Source organism: Ziziphus jujuba, chromosome 6, assembly GCF_031755915.1.
Source record: "Ziziphus jujuba cultivar Dongzao chromosome 6, ASM3175591v1".
In the NCBI taxonomy this organism is placed as follows: domain Eukaryota; kingdom Viridiplantae; phylum Streptophyta; class Magnoliopsida; order Rosales; family Rhamnaceae; genus Ziziphus; species Ziziphus jujuba.
The window spans coordinates 13,804,980-13,824,202 of NC_083384.1; the positions used below are offsets into that span (position 1 = coordinate 13,804,980).

At 30.0% G+C, this 19,223-nt stretch overlaps 3 protein-coding genes across 6 annotated transcripts; 1 reads left to right on the forward strand and 2 right to left on the reverse strand.

Moving 5' to 3' along the window:
* Window positions 1-2,451: 2,451 nt before the first annotated feature.
* Window positions 2,452-11,600, reverse strand: LOC107430550 (RNA-binding protein CP33, chloroplastic). Of its 4 annotated transcripts, none has more exons than XR_009639376.1 (6): window positions 11,170-11,600; window positions 10,957-11,055; window positions 9,858-10,148; window positions 9,074-9,287; window positions 4,837-7,100; window positions 2,452-3,073 (listed from the first exon to the last, which is right to left on the reverse strand). XR_009639376.1 is itself a non-coding variant. In XM_016041394.4 (4 exons), exons 1-4 carry the CDS (start codon window positions 11,524-11,526, stop codon window positions 9,189-9,191), a joined length of 846 nt encoding a protein of 281 aa, XP_015896880.3. In that variant the 5' UTR covers window positions 11,527-11,600; the 3' UTR covers window positions 8,953-9,188. The 4 variants fall into 4 exon arrangements, 1 of the variants encoding a protein (XP_015896880.3); XR_009639375.1 differs by having other exon boundaries at window positions 2,452-3,084; XR_001582567.4 differs by lacking the exons at window positions 2,452-3,073; window positions 4,837-7,100 and adding an exon at window positions 7,500-7,697.
* LOC107430605 (RING-H2 finger protein ATL52) lies at window positions 3,131-4,975 on the reverse strand. The gene is made up of 2 exons (XM_016041468.3): window positions 4,837-4,975; window positions 3,131-4,584 (listed from the first exon to the last, which is right to left on the reverse strand). Exon 2 carries the CDS (start codon window positions 4,565-4,567, stop codon window positions 3,425-3,427), a length of 1,143 nt encoding a protein of 380 aa, XP_015896954.3. The 5' UTR covers window positions 4,568-4,584; window positions 4,837-4,975; the 3' UTR covers window positions 3,131-3,424.
* A 2,838-nt stretch (window positions 11,601-14,438) lies between the features above and the next one.
* Window positions 14,439-16,686, forward strand: LOC107430538 (protein TORNADO 2). The gene is made up of 2 exons (XM_016041380.4): window positions 14,439-15,400; window positions 16,211-16,686. Exons 1-2 carry the CDS (start codon window positions 14,903-14,905, stop codon window positions 16,520-16,522), a joined length of 810 nt encoding a protein of 269 aa, XP_015896866.1. The 5' UTR covers window positions 14,439-14,902; the 3' UTR covers window positions 16,523-16,686.
* The last annotated feature ends 2,537 nt before the right edge of the window (window positions 16,687-19,223 follow it).

The window sequence follows — 19,223 nt, forward strand, 5'->3', positions numbered from 1 at the left end:
TTCATGTTAATTTTATCCAAGTGCATGCATATATAACGCAGCTATATATAAAATAGCATTATCCTCATCGAGAAATAATGTATTTAAGATCACTTTCGAGTAAATTATCAATTTTTTTTTCCTTTTTTAAAGAAATTAAAAGACATTGTTGGGTTGGCTGACCAAAGAAATAATCTATCTATCTATATATATATATATATTATTTGTTATTATTATTATTATTTTTATTCTAGCAATGAAAATATAAAGATATATATGTAATGAAGTCTCCATGTGATTAAATTGAGATGTTGTGGTTGTATATATGTATATATAGATGGAAGGTGGCGATTATGTTGCATGTGGATGTGGACATTAGAACAAAGTCAAAAATGTTTTGTAGTTGTGAAGCAAAAGCTGCAGGTAAAGGTGTTTTGCGGGATCGATGCATCTGCTTGTGTTTGTATTCATAAAATTCAATTAGATTTCAGTATTGTTTGTTTCTGAAACATAAATCTGTATTCTCATTAAGACTTATGTCTTCTTGTACTGCAAACAGGAAAGGGACATGCATAGATATAAAAATATGGGCCCTAAAAATATTGTATGCATACAATACAATAATGTATAATATTTTTATATATGTATATCCTACTGATAATGTAGAAGAATGTGTGGGTGCGAGAGATGATGGCCAAATCTTTAGTAGATTCAGAAAAATATTTAAAATAAAAATTAAAAAAAGGAAGGGAAAAAGAAAAAAAAAAAAAAAAAAAAAAAGGCATTCATACCTTGCATTACGCAGTTTTTTATTTTTATATTTTCCTTTTATTTTTTGGACAGCTTGCATTATGCAGTTTGATTCACATGTTTTGAACTAGTTTCTATGCATCGATCCCATAACCTTTTATGAAAGGGTATATGTTGTGCGTGATTTTGGACTATATTTCTGGACGATTTATACATGCATATATATATATATATATATATATATATATATACATATGTGTGTGCTAGAATTACATGATCAAAAAAACATTCGCTAGAAGTATGTGTAATTTGATAAACATTGTCTATTGTAAACTGAAGAAACGTCAATTTACCAAAAACACTGAAAAGACGTCGTCCATCATAGTAATATAGACGTAGAAGTCGTGCATACAATTATATTAATACACCTTTTGATATGGTAGATCTTTGTAAGAGTCGTATAAAAAAAAAAAGATATATTTCATATCAATGGTCAATTTTTATACAGGAAAAATTCTTTTAATCAACCTTAAAAAAATTTAAATCAACCACAATTAATTATTAATATTGAGCCCTATATATATTTTATAAATTGCTCTTTTTCTGTTTAGATTTTATTTTTTAAGAAATTTAAAAAATATTTAAGTGATGTCATGTTTGAATTATGTGGGTAGACACATAGAAGCCTTTCTCTCGTTCATGAATTCTTTATAATATCTTTACCTATTAAATTTTATATGCAACATAAAAGTCTAATAGATTTACTATCTACATTTTTATTATTAATTTTAGGATTATTTAAAGATAAGGACTTAAAAATATATTTTTTAGATTTTATGAGTATAGTGATATATTAAACCTCTAATAAGGACAACTGAATCTTATATGAATTTTATATGAATTCATTTAAACTTCAAAAAAAAAAAAATTTTTTTAAAAAATCTCAACTCTTAAACACCAAAGAGTTGATAAGAAAGATCAATAATTTACATCATAACAGTTTTGAAGTGAAAATTTATAATATATATATATATATATATATATATATATATGTATTGAGGATAGAAAAATTAAAATTTAAAATCATTGTATAGGAAATTAACAGTGCTTTATTATTAGATAGTCTTTGCAAAAACGTTACATGCATTTTTTTTTTAATTTTTAATTTTATTTTATTTTTGTGCTGAGTAATGGGATTTCATTGAAAACCCAAAAAGAGAGCCAAACAAGGGCCCCAATTCAGGTGGCGGCCTGAGCTTCACTATCCCGAATCAATTGTAACAATACGGCATTGGGCAAGCAAGAAACATCAACAGAGCAGAAAAACAGTGATTCACAGCCAGAAAAAGTTACATGCATATACATAATACTCCTTATATCATATGGATGAGCTCCTATGTTATATTGTTAATAATTTTTGCTGAACAGCACCCTATTTTTATTTTTATTTTGTATATATATTTTATACGTATCCCATATGCAAGAATGTGCATTTGGGTCTCATTTTTCTTCGGGTAATACAAAAAATGTATGTTGTCCTATGAAATAATTACTTTGGGAAACTAAAAAAGTGAAGTACTAATAAGTATGGTTGCATTAATTTCCGGCTTTTCATCCGCACCGAAACCTTTGTCTTTCAAACCATCTGTATCTAGCTTTTATATAAACAAGAAAAATAAAAAATAAAAAGAGGGAAAATAAACCCACAAGTGGCCCCCAACATAAAGATGAAACAAAATGGCTTTACTCGAATGAAGTGGCACTAATCAAAGTCTACTATAATATGAAATTACAGTTTCCCCAAAAAAAAAAAAAAATGAAAAATGAAATTACAGAATAAAATAAGAAAACAATGGTTTAGAGGGCCTTGTCTAAGACCTCCAAGTGATAACAATGTGAACGAGACCACAATGAATCTAATGCAAAGTTTTGTCCATCTAACCCTGTAAATACAATCATTCTAAATTGGCATTTTATTTCGTGTACGATTTCGGATTTCCCTCTTTCATGATTAACCAAAACAAAGTTGCAGTTGAACCAACCCGATCTGATGTATCTGGACTAATAGAATATTCACTTCTGTGGCCCAATCATATTGACAATTGTAGGCCTTGTTGGCCTTCCACTCTGGGCCCCACCATTCCAATAGAGCAGGCAAATCCTTCACCCTCTTATCAAATTCTGTCACCACCACCTTGTTCACGTCTTGATAGGGAAAAGAAATTGGCAATATTACATACGTACCAAAAAAATGATGGGACAGGATGAAATAGTTTTCTCACCCTCCACAATATAGAATCAAACTATTGGGTGTGTGATAATATTTACCAACCATATAAGAACCCTGTATATAAGCTAAGAAAAAGTATGTATTAGACATATATGTTAGATGCATAGTAAATTTTTACTAATAATAAATCACGAATTATATGTAATTGGATTCCAAACGATAACATAAGTTACCTAATAGAGCATAATAGATGATTTCTCTATAAACAAAACCAAATTTTAAAGACAAAACTAAATGGAAGAAATTAAGCAAAAGTTTGTAAAGCATCGACCCTCTTCAATTCCACAAAGGAACACAATTCACTTGCAGTGACAAATTTTCTATAGGATCAGTAATATTGAGTGAATGTAAACAATTTCTCATCAAAATCTTTTTTTTTTTTTTTTTTTTCATGGAAAGTTGTTTTCAGTGAGGAATAATTGGGTGACGTGCTCTTCCAGGCTTGGTAAGGAAGAATCTTCCACTAGAAAACGATCTCTTCATAGCAACAGGACTCATCACACAATGCAAAACACCTCTTCTCCGGCCAGCTTTTCCGATTTCTCCGGCCACCGGAACTTTGGAAGAACAAGCACCATCACTTGACCCATATTCTTCTTCATCAACATCTTCATCTTCATTTTCATTCCTACACAGAATATCAGCAACCAAAACACGGTTTTGAGTTGGATGATCCATCGAAACCGACCTTCTAACACTCTGATATCTTTCATCTCTAATCTCAATTATGATATCCCTCTCTTCCGAATTTCCCAAATCACTAAAAGCACGAAATGGATTCTTCGAAACGTTAACTTGATCACCAAGACAATCCATTTCCTCACCACCACCACCACCACCACCCCTTTCAGTGTCCACTACCACAACTACATTTTCATTAGCTCTTCGACTTTCATCCATTGATGATTCATTATAATTGGAAGGATTAATCTCTCCGAGCTGAGGCAGAGGAAGCAGCGAAGAAGGAGCGAAAGCAACAATGTTAGCTCGGCACAAAGGGCAGTTGGAGTGAGATCTAAGCCAAGTATCAATGCAAGGAAGATGAAAAGCATGACTGCATTTAGGCAAAAGCCTAATAGTATCATCTTCTTTAAACTCACTCAGACAAACAGAGCAATCTGTTCCATCAACAAGACCATCACCTTTCTTGTACTTACAAGCTGCTATGGACTTGATCAGAGCCTCGTCTAAGCCGGTGGTTTCGATATGCCAAGGCTCATGGAGAGAAGGGCTGTGGTCATCTTCCATCTCTTGTTGATCCAGATCATGATTTTCTCTTCTTGTTGAGCGGTCTGTGTTGTTGCCACAGTATTTTGATATTATGGTGTAATAGCTTACCAGAAGGAAAGCGCTAGCCAAAATGCCAATAATGGCAATAACAAGAGGAGAGAAATTTGGTGGTGAATTGTCCTCAGGGAAATCTAAAGGGGGTGGTGGAGGGAAGATTATGTAACACCATTGAGGACAGTATAAACTACAGAAACCTTGAGAACAATCTTTGCTGCTTGTGTATGGAACCCATGTTTTTGGACTGCCTAGAGACCCCATGAATGCTCTAAAAGCATCTATTACGAAAAAATAAAAAAACTTAATACACTTGGAATCATTTTGTCACTCTCTTCTCCCACTAGCACTTATAAGTCAATGAATTCTCAGAGAATATAAAGAAAATTGATAAAGAAAACAAAAATTGGGAAAAGTTGAGCAACTTGGTTGTCAAGCTACAGAGAGAAATTATGAAAGTGATGCAAAGATGATTGGGTATAATAAAAAAACAATGCTATAAGTGGGACAAAGAAACTCATACAAGAAATTACCTGAAGAAAGTATTGTTATTTGGAGTGGACACACACAGGATTTCTTTTTTTTTTTTTTTTTTTTTTCTCTTCCTTCAATGAAAATTGGTATTTTTGGATTATTCTGGGTTATGTTACGAGAAGGGAAGGAAGTATGAGAGAAAAGCCAGGTCCAACAGCATTGTAAATTTCTTTGTAGAGAACCCGAAGGAGCTTACATGGAAAAGAAAGCAAAGCAAAGACAGAGAAGATGAGAAAGGGGGGCTGATGGGTATTCTTTTTTTCTTTTCTTTTGCTGTTCATCTCTTTTTCTTTATTTTTTTCCAATCTTTTATCGAGATAATGGTTTGTTGACTAAGGTGGAGATGTTGGTTGGGAATTCAATAAAGTAATCAATGCTTTTATTATTGTATAAGCCAGTTGCAGTTGGGTCACTGGTCAGCATAATGGAGGATATATACCTCAATTAATTCTATACTTTTAGAGACAAGTGTAAAAAACTTGATATATATTGACCTGGTTATACTTACATCACCCCAAAAGAAAAGTTAAACAGGAAAATTGTGGCCGTCAATTTAGGTCTACCAATATTTGGAAGTGCAATTTTTGCAAGAGAGATTCAAAGGATTATTTTTCTTTTTCTAGCTGATATGATAAAATCAAAGGACATAAAAAAAGATGCTCTGCTGACAAAAAAGTTCATTAAAGTCTCTGCCTTCGTAGACCATATTAAGACCATGTGTCTCAATAACTTTTAAAGGTAAATTTGGTCATCATATTCCTCGATAAAAAGAAAAATGAAATAAGATAAAGGATAACCATAAAATAATCTTTATCAACAAGCAACCTCAGTCAAAAACCTGTGCGTTACGTAAACATGGTAAAATTAAGTAAAACTAAAACAAAATAAAAACCCCAAGATTATATCTCCCATCCACGTCAGCGGTTAGGCTGTCTAGAAGATCGTCTACCACATTTGTAATGATCCTTGTGAAACCATCGAAATTGCCAGCCAAAATTATTTTTCTGAGTTCTAAACCCTCATATATATTTATATATATATATATATATATATACACGCGATTTTGATATAGAAATAACTTATAGAAAAGAACTGTAAAGGACAGTTATATACAATTATCAAATTACAAAAATCATAAGATTTGACAGTTGAATGCTAAATTTCATAATTCTTTTTTTCAAATTTCTCATCATATTATTTTTGTCCATATACTATATATGTATATATATACATATATATATATATATATATAATTAATCAAGAGAATACAAAACTTCATTGTCTTTTTGTCAGATCTCAATGCAAGGAAGTACGTTCTGGTGGGTCTCAATAAACGACCTTTAATTCCACTTGAGTTGGGCATATATTCTCTTCGAGAGCCAGCATCTCTTTCTCTCAATTTAAGAAAGTTTTTTGGACTAAATACTTTGATAAAGGATTTGGTAAATTAAAGATTATCCCACTTTGTAATAAGGAAATCTAGATGACAGAGCACAAAGCTTTAGGGTTACACAAATCCCAGAAAGTGTATTCAACCAAAAACTATCAGCAGCCAATTTCCCTCAGTCTCAGAATATCTTCTGAGCAAAGCTAGTTGAAGTAGGAAATTACTAACGGAATGATAGATTAGTAAATTAAGGTAGTTTTTAGACAATTAAGAAACTTTCTCTAGTCATGTGAATATGAAGAGCTTAAAGTTATCACTCATCTCTTTAACAAATAACTGCCTACAATATATATATATATATATATTTTTTTTTTTTCTTTTATTACAACTTGAGAGAGGTTTGAATCTTACTCTCTGAGTATATTCTCTGTGATTTTATCATTAAATCAAGCCTACAAATACACTGCCGACAAACTTTGGTTAGCTTTTATTTTCTCTAGTTTCTGTCTTGTCCATTCTCTCCAAATCAACTAATCTTTTAATACCCTCACAACATTTTGATATTGCTAACAAAAAGTAGATCAAAGAATAGGATCCACATGCACTTAAGGTTTAGCTTATCATAAATGAAAAAAATACCAAAGTTTTAAGTATTGCTGATAGAATATATGCCACTGTCTATTAATTTGGTGGAAGTTAAAAATGCTTAAATTGAAGTCATGTCTACACCTTTTCTTTGTCAACCACTTTCTTTTATCACTTGACACATATACATGAAGTCCTATCTTCTTTCTTTTATTACTTGACACATATACATGAAGTCCCATCTTCCACTCCTAATGTATGCAGATATAACTAATTCCATGTATTAATCTCCTGAAAACCATCGGCAACATGACAAATGTTAAGATTGCCACATCTTCAGCTAAATTTTTTGTGTTAAATTATTAATTGAGGTGTTATCTATACAACTTTATCACATTACCACATTATCCATTATAAATTGGGAAGTCTCGAAGATAGTTTATATATACATAATTTTTCTTCAGTGCAGACAATTTGGACAAAAAAAAATTTTTATCCTAGACAATGCACATCATCTTAAAGATATGCGCGCAAATGAAAATACCAGATAAAAATTTGTCCAAGATTCGATTATGAAAAGATGAATATATATATATAAAATAAAAAAATAAAAACAAACGTAGTAGTGAACATGAAACTGAATAAACAGATTTGTGAAGGAACAGGTTTGCGATGAGGAAGGACACGATGTTCCTTTAAAGTTCTTAATATATGTATATATATAAATATATATATGTATATATATATATATAGAGAGAGAGAGAGAGATTTGTTATGCATACAATGAAAACTAACTTTCAACACAATCATTAACATTCGCGACAAAAGCTGTAAACATAACGTGACGTGCTTTTGGTTTGTTTCCTTTGCAGATAAAGATAATGTGTGCTGTAAAAGAGAAGGAATTGTGTTAGCACTCAACTTTAGGAACCAACTTCATGTGCATATTATGGGATATGTAACTCTTTACATATCATTACAACTTAGCTACCCAGAAACTCAGTCCCCACATATCAAACCTACCTTATTTATCAAGAGAACCCACAAGAGGGAAGTACACAGAATAGCTAATAGGAAGAGTGAAAAAGGAGATCATTCTCTCATGTGCTACCAACCTAGTTTTACCCCCTCCAGACACATGGAAAGCTAACTGAATTGCATAAAGAAACTTGCCCAAGAAAGAATCTTATCAACAAAGAATCTTATACAGTAAAAATTATACAGTGAAGGAACAAGGCAAATTTCTAGAAATTTGACACTTTCAGGTGCTTACTTTCTCTAGCCCACCAAGAGGACAGCCAGCTTGTATCATTTTAACATAGTGACAAGTAGGAATTTCCAAATACAAAGACTATCAACATAACAATGTGTGACATTGATTTCTTTGGACATTCGCTCACAAAAACCTATTGGGATCAGAGACAAAACGGAAAGTTTGATATGCTAGGCTGACTTTACACATAAGTTTAAGTTACCAGTTATGGATCTTTGTTTAGGAAAAGAATCTGATTATCTTCAAGATATCAGGAATATTATAGTGAACAAGATCCTCCAACAAAACAATTTCAACAGTTTCCTGGTGAATAGAGGCAAAAATGAAATCTACCCCAAATTAGCCCCGGACTCCTCAGTCCTTTCTATGTAGGTCTGAAGCCCCCAAATAAAAGGTACCTAAAGCAAACATCTTTCCAGATATCAACAGCCATCCCTATTGCCTGACAATGGGTATATATGCTTTCCTTCTTCCAACAGGGATTCGCAATTAACAATCCCTTTTAGTCTAACATTTTTCAATATTAGCTTCAATAAAATAAATCCTTTCTCATATAACTGTGAGCCCAAATAACCTAGATTGGATGTCATTATTTGTCCCCTTATGTTGAGACGTCTTTACTTTTCTTTTATAACCATAGTCTATCAAAATTTGCATTAGTGAATAGTTTGCCTCCTAATAAATAAATACATTTTAACAGTGTTATTTGGTTGCCTGAAAAGTAAACAATCCGCTATTATGAGGTTGTAAATCAGGCTTCAAGTCAGTCAACAGGAAGAAACACAAATATATAAATCTAATCTAATATAATCAAACAAATTTACAGCATAAATAATGTCTTTCTATAATAACTCAAGTTGGAAGCATGTATATCGAGAATTTTAAGTAGTTTAATAAGGGGCATGTAGAACTGAAAAACATAAAGAAAAGTACTCATAGCACATAGAGAATAAAAGAAGAGAGACCCAACACAAATGTACAAATTACGTACAGTGAAATTCTTCCACTCTTATATGGTCAATTGAGGTCAAAATTTCTGCTTCTGCCTTGTTTCTATTCATATCTGCAAACAATTAATAGAGATAGACAAAAGAATCTATTTGGACCTATGATTCTTCAGGCTGATCTTGCTCTTCCTTTTGGTTTTCAGATTTGTCAGTGTTTTTCTCACTGAATTTCAGGCGAAGTGGTCTGCCCATCAATTCCTGCAAAAGAAATACGGTTGAAATATTTTTCCACACAAAACAGTTGTATACAATCCACCAGTACCACCACTCAATATGTTTAAGGATTCATTAACTAATGGAATTCCCTTCTAACATAATAGGAAACAATGAGGTCAATGTATTGATAAATTAACAGCAATTCTAGAAGCATGTATCTAGAAGACACAACAAGAAGCAGCTATAAACGGCCAAAAGCTAGGACTTGAACAAGGCGTATTGTGATTTCCACCCTCCATGTACATCAGTAACAGAATGTATAAAACAATCCAGCATATTTATGAAAAACAACCACAATTTTAATTGACAATATCAATGAGGTCATCTGTTCATCTGACACACTATAAACAAACAAGTACAGTAAAAGGGTATAGGCTAGAATTATTATTTTCTAACGGTATAATGATACTGCAACCATTGATATTACTGTAAGAAGAATGCTTAATGCATTGCATTCGAGCCATTAAACTCAACAAGCACTACCCAAGCCTAAGTAAAGCAGTTGAACAAAAAAGCAAGGAAAGCTAGCAAGAACAGTCTATATTTGCTTACCTTTCCATCCAAGGTGGATATTGCTTCCTCAGCTTCCTCTCTCGTGGCAAAAGAGACAAATCCATACCCCGCAGATTTTCCTGAAGGGGCATCAAAGACAACCCGGGCTGCAACCGGATTAAAATTTGTAGAGAAAAATTCTCTGAGATGGCTTGATCTTACTTTCCATTCAAGATTAGACACATATAGTTTATGCCTTGTCTCTCCTGGTTGAGGACCAGGAGGACGTGGAGGAGAAGGTTTCTTGAATCGTTTCGCAAACTCAATCCTTATAGCTCTACCTGAAACTTCCTGCAACAAATTTGTCTCATTTTAAGAATCATAATGAACAATGAGAAATCAAATTTCAATTTTAAAGGTCTTTTCCTATATCTAAACATCATATATAGATTCAAAAACTAATTCATTGAGGTTCAACATGCAATAAGATCAAGTCCAAATAAAAAAAAAAAGAATTCAGAACCAAAAAATGTGATTTCATCCATATGAGCCATATGGCCACTTCAAGTAGTTCAAACTTTTTCTTCATGACTGCATACATGCCACCTCAAATGCAACAGAATATTCTTTTCTTATTCCATATCGAACCTGAAACTTCCAAAACTTTCCTAATTCCACATTTTAAATAATCCTTGGTTATGAGGCGATGAAGAAAATGCAGTGAAGTATAGGCAGCAACTTGATCCAATTAGACTTGATTAAAGAACACTAACAATTGGTTGTTCTAAAAGCTAAGTAGAAAAATATGGTCATAAACAGAAATAAATGGCCAAAAGTACATAAAAAGCCACCAAAATCTTGGTACGAGTTTTGCAGAACATATGAAATACTTTCTTTCAAAAATAAAAAATTAAATTAAATTAAATTAAATTAAAAAAAAAATGAAGGAAAAATCAATATAGCTTAGAAATGAATACAATATTCAAGTAAAGGAAAAAATAATAATAATAAAGCTTTCAGTATTATAGCCATGCACCATTAAAAAGCTTCTTAGTTTAAGCCTCACATGTTACTTATTTAAATTAAACCCATATGACATAGAACCAAAAGATAAATAACAATCAGAAAAATACCGTACCATAAACATAAAACAACTTACTTGAGAGTGAAATTTATCTATGACAGCTTGAGCTTCTTCCCCAGAAGCCATTGTCACAAAGGCAAAGCCTCTGCTCCTTCCACCTTTTTGCTTTATAATCTAAAAAATTCAACAAGTACAACTAAACCCAACATTCAAAATTTACATTATATTGGGAAAAAAAAAAAAAAAAAAAAAAGAACAATGAACTTAGAGAGTCTCAAAAAACAGAACCTCAACGTCCACGACAGTTCCACATTCTCCAAATAGGTTCTTGATGTCCACAACAGTGAGTGACCATGGCAAATTGACCACGAAAAGCTTTTTCTTCTGATTTGATTCTTGGGTTTTTTCAGATTTTTCCTCTGTTACAATTTCCTGGACCGCCGAGCATAGCTCAAAGCAGAGTTTTCTCGATGGGCTATTTGTAATGGGCAGGGAAGGATGAAAAAGCAAATTGTGGGAAAGTGGAGGCGCAGAGATGGAATTATGGAACTTCAAGGAGTAGAGGAATGGTTTCGGGAATTTAGCGGAAGAAGAAGAAGAAGAGTAGACTGGGCAGAGGGAGAGCGTAGCTTCCAGTGCCGCCATTGTTGTGGAGAGCCGAAGATAAGTAGAAGAAGAATACGATAAGGGAGGCTGTTATCTTCGATGGATATAATTGTCAATTTGAACGATTTTATTTTTTATTTTTTTGCATGCCTTCCTCTATCAATTATTTATTTATTTATTTATTTATTTCAAATTTCAGTATTCACCGAATAATTCTTTTTTAATTTCAATTCGTTGTCCACGCATAATTTTCATAACACATAAAAACAATAAATTGAAAAATTAAAGCTAAAATAAACCTTAATTTTCTAAAAAAAATTAAACTTTTTTCATTTCTACATTTCATCTTTATCTCTTAATTTAATAATATTTTTATTCAATTTTTATGGAACGAACATGACTAATGTAATTAAATTCGTCTAATTTTTTTTTTTTTTTGGACAATAAATTCGTCGAAGTTGAAACTACATAAATAGAATGAAAAGAAAAAGATAAATTTAAATAAATAGAATGAAAAGGCAAAGATAAATTTAGGGGGATAAGGTAACAAAGGGGGTTTTTATAGTATATGAGATCAAAGGGGAATTTTCTTTCTTTTTCCTTTTTTCTTTTATTTTATAGTATAAAAGACCAAAGTACAAGGCGCTATCAAACATATTAGCTTAATAAAAGGAAATTCAATTATCACATCTATAGTTTTTAAATGATTTAGAAGTTAATTAATTTAATAATATTGTATGTATTATTTAATATATCAATTTATTCACTAAAAGATTATTATTTAATTGATTTATACTTAATAACATTTATCAATTTAAAAATCTATTTATTCTATATAAACATGTTAACCAGATTATTATTTAATTGATTTATACTTAATAACATTTATCAATTTAAAAATCTATTTATTCTATATAAACATGTTAACCAATCAAATAGTAGTATATATATTTGATAAACATTATCAATAAATAAATATATCTAAATTAGATTATGTTTATATTATTATTCTTATTAATTTGTGATTAGTGTCCTTAGATATCAAGTGTTCTTATTAATATGGAATTCTATCATTTGGCATTTAGCTATACGATTTGAAGTTGCAATTTCGGATTTACTACTTTTTTTATATACCTATAAAACTGCTTTATATACTGTTTGGTAACGAAATATAAAATTACTTTTTAATTATTTTGTTCCCGAAAATTTTCTTACTTAATAATTTAAAAAGACATTAATTAGATAATTTTTGAAAATTACTTTCAATTTTTTATCATAATAATTCCTAATAATCGCCCTTAGACCTTTCGTATCTTGCATCTAGGAAGAAAAAATTCAAATAACGTTTACCAAATTCTAATGAATATATTTGGAAGTATTTTCTGATTGGATAAATATAAAGTGATCAAATATTTTTACTAAAATTTTGATTTCTATTATTTGATAAATTTTAAATAATTTAACTATCCATATATATAAAATAATATTAATTTAATATTATTTAATACCATTAAAAATCTATCATATAATTAGTTATTAAAATTTTGATTAAAAAACAAAAAAATCAATACCTGTAGCATTGCTTTTTCTGATTTCATCACACTTCACACTTGTAAAAACAAAGCACAGTGGCGGGATCAAACCACCTGCAGCTCATTTCAATACAATAGGATATGAAAAATAGTTAAAGTTTTATTATTTGACAAGTCATGTCTATTAATTGAAAAGTGATAAGTTTAATTATATTTGTCAAAATAGTTCTTAAAATTAATTGCATTTTAATATGATTTATTTCGGCCAAACTTTATATTGACCTTTCCAATTTAAAACATTTAAATTTGACCTCTCAATTTACAAATTATTTAACAATTAGTCCAATCCCTAAATTGACCGATGAAAAATAACTGGTAAACTTACCCTTTTTTTTTTTTTTTTGAAACAAAAAAAAAAAAAAAGGAAGAAGAAGAGAAAAAGAGTCATAAAACTCAGAGAAAGAACAAGAATGAAGGAAGTGGGGGAGGATAAAACCAACGGACTATCATCTCCAGTCTTATCAAACACTATTATCAAACGTTTACATGAGAACTTCAAAATGATACAAACCTTTGATATCGAGTTCATTTGGATTCAATTTTCTCCACTTCTCTCCTTGATTTTTCCTTCCCTCCTTTCTACTTGAGGCTTTCTTTTTTATGGTATAAAAAAAGGGGACTTTTTTTTCTTCTTTTTTTAAAAATTTGGGTCATATGTAATGTACAAAGTCAATTTTTTATTAATCAATTTAAAGATTAAACTAATATAAAAAACTGTAAATTTAGATCCTAAATTAGAATATTTTAAATTTAAAAAATCCAATATAATTTAGCCAAAGAACTGAGCTGAGCACTAAAATGCAATTAAACATAGTTTTAATATTTCAAAATATGTATTTATATATTTTATTATTTTTCTATGTTTTTTCGAGTGATATTCTATATTTGAATTCTTCTATTTTCAAAATTTATATATATATATATATATACACTCCCGCTATGAAATGTGTGGAGCAGCACCACGTATGAGGTCAGCATCTTTTGACGCTCAAAGTTTCACATTTATTAATTTTTCAGCATCAATAAATTTTCGATGCTCACATTATGGTACAGAGTCCATGCTTATGGCAGCAAAATTATAAAATATAAATTCAATTTCACTTGAGAGGATGTACGAGCCAGGGAACAGACATATTTCAACACTTTAGGATTATATTTCCTAGCAATATTGATTATTGAGCGAGGACGGTTTCACATTGAAACTTCAATTCGTTTTCTCAAGTGAAGATTTTCAAGGATTTATGGGGAAACGAGCCAAAAATCTTTGGATGTTTGGAAATATGGCTAATCACATCAGGACATATAACTTCTTTCTTCTTTGTATTTACATGATAAACCAACACCCTATTAGTTGCTTGCAGGTAACTTGTCCTTTATTTTCTTCTTTACATGATAAACCAACACCCTATTAGTCGCTTGCAGCTAATTTGTCCTTCATTTTCTTCATTTACATGATAAACAAACACCCTATTAGTTGCTTGTAGCCAACTTGTCCTTTATTTTCTTCCTCATTCCTGTACAAATGTTCCTCCTTTTCAAAAAGTGGAACCCCCAAAAGCACTTAGATCAAAAAGATCAACAACACGCTTTCAAAAAAATATATTAAAAAAAAAATTATCACAATGTTACTTTAGGGTAATAGTTTTCATGGATCCAAGGTAAGGAACAAAAAAGTGTGGGTTTTCCATAACACAAAAACCTTCTATCTCCTTTACTCTCCCACCCCTATATTCTCTTTTTTTTCATTTTCCACTATTTGAAACAAACTCAAAAAACATACAAAGATCTCCAAAACACTTCTTCACCGAAAAAAAAAAAAAAAAATGGCACTAAGCAACAATGTCATCGGAGCTATCAACTTCGTTGCCATGCTCCTCTCTATCCCAGTCATCGGTGCCGGAATCTGGCTTTCAACAGAACCTGACAATTCTTGTGTGAAGATCTTGCAGTGGCCTGTAATAATTTTAGGTGTTTTAATCTTGGTTGTGGCTCTGGCAGGATTTGTAGGAGCTTTTTGGAGAATCCCATGGCTTCTCATACTCTACCTAGTTGCAATGATTGTTCTCATAATCTTGCTTGCTTGTTTAGTGGTTTTCATCTACATGGTCACCATTAGAGGCCATGGACATATTGAGCCGAGCCGGAGTTACTTGGAATATAATCTGGAAGATTTTTCTGGTTGGCTTCAACGTAGAGTGAGAAGTTCTTATAAATGGGATCGTATAAGAACATGTCTTAGTTCAACAAGTTTGTGTGCTGAGTTGAACCAGAGTTATCGTATGGCTCAGGATTTCTTTAATGCTCACCTTACCCCATTACAGGTTAGCATATATATATATATATATATATATATATAAATATCTCAAAGTTCTTAGTATAATTTTCAACTTGATATTGAATATGTATGGTTATATTAGTGGAAACCCTGATAGATAAAAATATTTCTATCAGTAATTTAATTTTTCACCTTACCCCATTACAGGTTAGCATATATATATATATATGTATATATATATATATATATATATATCTCAAAGTTCTTAGTATAGTTTTCAACTTGATGTTGAATATGTATGGTTATATTAGTGGAAACCCTGATAGATAAAAATATTTCTATCAGTAATTTAATTTTTAAGTGTCTAAATTACATGTAATCCATGTAAAAGTTCAGTTTTCCTTCAGCAAAATATTATCTACATCCAACATAAGCTTGACCATGGGGCCTAGCTAGCAAAACAGAATTTATGTTTCTAATGGGATACAAAAATTTCCATGTTCTTAGAAGGAAAAGAAGAAAAAAAGCTAGAAATATATTATTACCTAAATAATACCCAAAAATGACATTTATGTCCCCCATCTTCATTTTCCTTCTTTAGAGAAGAAAATTCTGTCAAAGACATAAAACCCCACGTGGGGCATGGTAGATGGAAATTATTCCTAGAGTAAGAACCATCACTAGCCAATGCTTTTAATTAAAGCATATAGAATATAAAAAATCAATCTAGACAGATTAAAAACCAAGTATATTAGCATATTTTCTTAATCTATACATTATCCAAAATATTCCTCATCTTTATCTTTTTTTTCCTATTTACTTTTTTAGTTTTTTTGGTTTTTTGTGTGTTTAACAGTCAGGATGCTGTAAACCACCAACGGAGTGTGGATACACGTTTGTGAATCCAACATACTGGATAAGTCCGATAAACACGGCTGCCGACATGGATTGCCTTGCATGGAGCAACGAACAGACACAGCTATGCTACAACTGCGATTCATGCAAAGCAGGATTGCTTGCAAATCTTAAGAAAGAATGGAGGAGAGCTGATATCATATTGCTTATGGCTCTTATTGGTTTGATCTGTGTTTATTTGTTAGGTTGTTGTGCTTTTAGAAATGCCAAAACTGAGGACCTCTTTCGCAAATACAAACAAGGTTATACATAATATTTTAGCTTAATTAAACACTAGCTTGTACGCTGATACCTATATTACTAGCATGTAGCAATTGGGATATGTTTCATGGCATTTTCGATTATATTTTGAGTCATCTTTGTACAAGGGGAAAAAACAAAATCGAATGGAATTTGTGGCTTTGATTTTCTTGATTATTGGAGGGTAAAAAAGGAGTTCATGATATAGTGTTGGAGTTCGTGTAAAGGGTATCAAACGACGTGATTTGTGGAGGGGGGCACCGAAAGCTGATTGCTTTTGAACCTCACAAGTCACAACATGCTATTGGCCTATGTGGGTCTCACAAGATGACTTTGAGGGACGGGTGGGCTTTTATTGTTTCACCTCCTTGATTGTCTATTTCGTCTTTTTAACACCTACCCCAAAGTCCAATCCCACAAATAAAATAAAAGACAACTTATCGAATTTGATTCAAATTCGTTTTATTTAACAATCACTCCTTCCAACGGTTTGAAAAAACAAAAAAAAAAAAAATGGTATTTGTTATCGTTTAGTAACCCATTACTAAATGACAAATGTCAATTGTTTTTTTATATAATATAAAAATTAATATTTTTTTAAAAAATTTATATGATGTAACATACAATGAATTTTTAAATTATTTTATAATACAAAATTTATTTATAATTATTAATTTTATTAATTTTGTTTTAAAAAATAATTTTTTTAAAAAAATTTATTTTTAAAAATTTTTATAATGTTTAACAAAATTATTTGAAAATAGATATTAACACTGACAATGTTTTAATTATATCAGCTTGTTATTTATTTAGACATTACATTTGTAGAACAATCTATTTAAAGTATCCTTCATAAAACATTTGTGATATATTTATTTTTCCAATTTACATATCCATTAAAAATGTTTTAAGAGAATCTTTAGTAAAATTGTGGCCTAGTAAAAATCTTTTACCATATGAGAAATATAAATAACCATTTACAGTACTTTTGAATAAAACTATTCAAGAACTCTATGAGTTAATATGTGAAATAAATATATATATATATATATATACACATATATATATATATATATAAATAGATGGCAAGTAAAACTCAAAAATCGATATCGATGAAAATATTGAGAGTTTAAAATACAAAATTTTTTATGGAAATATCAGAAAATATCGAATATTGATAAAAAAAAACTATAAAAAATGATGAAAATTTGTTTTAAAAAATGAAAATTTTTATTGAAACTTTAGAATTAGCTTATTTAATCCATCAATTATTAAATTGATTATAAAACTTGCTAAAATATTGATTGCATGTTATATTCTTCTTAGTGACTTGATTTATAATAAACATTAATGACCATAGATGAATTATTATTAATAAAAATGTGTCAAAAAATACATATATGATAAAATTATTTATTAACTAAAATATATAAAATAATTATTACAATTATATTGCAGTTCATAAATGTCATCTTAATACCACATAAAACTTTTGGATGGTTGAAAATCATCGATTTCTTCCTCATTTTGATTTTGAAATGTGAAATATGAGAAATAGTTATGAAAAGATGTATCTCCTTGATAATTTTGCATATAATTATTAATATATCAACGATATGGATCTTGCATTATTGGTTGACTATATGCATAGCTACTACTCTCTGATGGTTAAATTTGAAATGGTACCCATGAGTTGCTACTTGATAGCATTTCATAAATATCCATTAAATAAGGGTTATGAAAATGACTTCCAACCCTCATAGATTAAAAATTCATAGAAATCAAATCTTCTTCTTGTTGTGACATCATCACTATAGATTTCTCTTTATGTATATAGTCTTTTCCAATAGTACTAAATCCTTAACATGCATCTCTACTCTACAATCTTTGTATTTTTGCTTCATAGATATTCAATAAGTAGAACTTATTAATGTTACTCAATTCAATTCATTCTATTTTACTTATAACACTAAATGTCTAAAAAGCAATTAAAGGGTAAAATAATTATTAATGAAATTAATTTGATAAATTTTTTTTTTACTAAATATCAATAATATTTATGAATTTTTTTAAAGAAATTTAAATTTTTTTTGGATATTTTCAAAATTTCAGTGAAAATTTCATGGAAATTTCAGAAATATCAATGGAAATTATAAATTTTTTAACCAAATCGTTAAGAATTTGATATGCATATTTTACGGAAATTTCTATGAAAATTTTAGCGAAATTTCAGAAATTTTAATGGATATTATGGAAATTATATCTATTTCCATTTCGAACTTAAATTTTATTTCAATCCTTTAAAAAAATAGAAATATCGAAAAAATTTCGAAGAAATATCGAATATTTTAAACCTTGATTGCAAGGGTATTCAAAAAGGTTTGTTAAACTGTATAACAACCAAATTTAAAAACATTATTTATCAAAAATATAATATTTTTTCTAAAAAAAATAATAAATACATCATTATTAATTATATTTTAGGTTAAAAAAAAAATAATTGAAGTCTTAAGTAGACATTTATGCTATACGTAGATAGCAAACCTTTTTAATTTTTATACCACATAATTATCTACATTTGCATTGGAGGTATCCTAATAAACTCGACTGCCGAAAGGTAAGAATTTAATTGGCGCGCAGATGTTATAAGAATACTTTTCATATGGATTTTTAATTTCAAACCGAACAAATTAATTATACATGATCAGTTGCTA

Bases quoted from the DNA above. Each gene is read 5' to 3' on its own strand.
- LOC107430605 (XM_016041468.3), bottom strand. From the start codon at position 4,567: ATGGGGTCTCTAGGCAGTCCAAAAACATGGGTTCCATACACAAGCAGC.
- LOC107430550 (XM_016041394.4), bottom strand. From the start codon at position 11,526: ATGGCGGCACTGGAAGCTACGCTCTCCCTCTGCCCAGTCTACTCTTCT. The intron at 10,149-10,956 runs GTAAGTTGTTTT...AATTTGTTGCAG, and splicing joins TAGATAAATTTCACTCTCAA to GAAGTTTCAGGTAGAGCTAT. The intron at 9,288-9,857 runs GTAAGCAAATAT...TTTCTTTTGCAG, and splicing joins TATCCACCTTGGATGGAAAG to GAATTGATGGGCAGACCACT.
- LOC107430538 (XM_016041380.4), top strand. From the start codon at position 14,903: ATGGCACTAAGCAACAATGTCATCGGAGCTATCAACTTCGTTGCCATG. The intron at 15,401-16,210 runs GTTAGCATATAT...TGTGTTTAACAG, and splicing joins CTCACCTTACCCCATTACAG to TCAGGATGCTGTAAACCACC.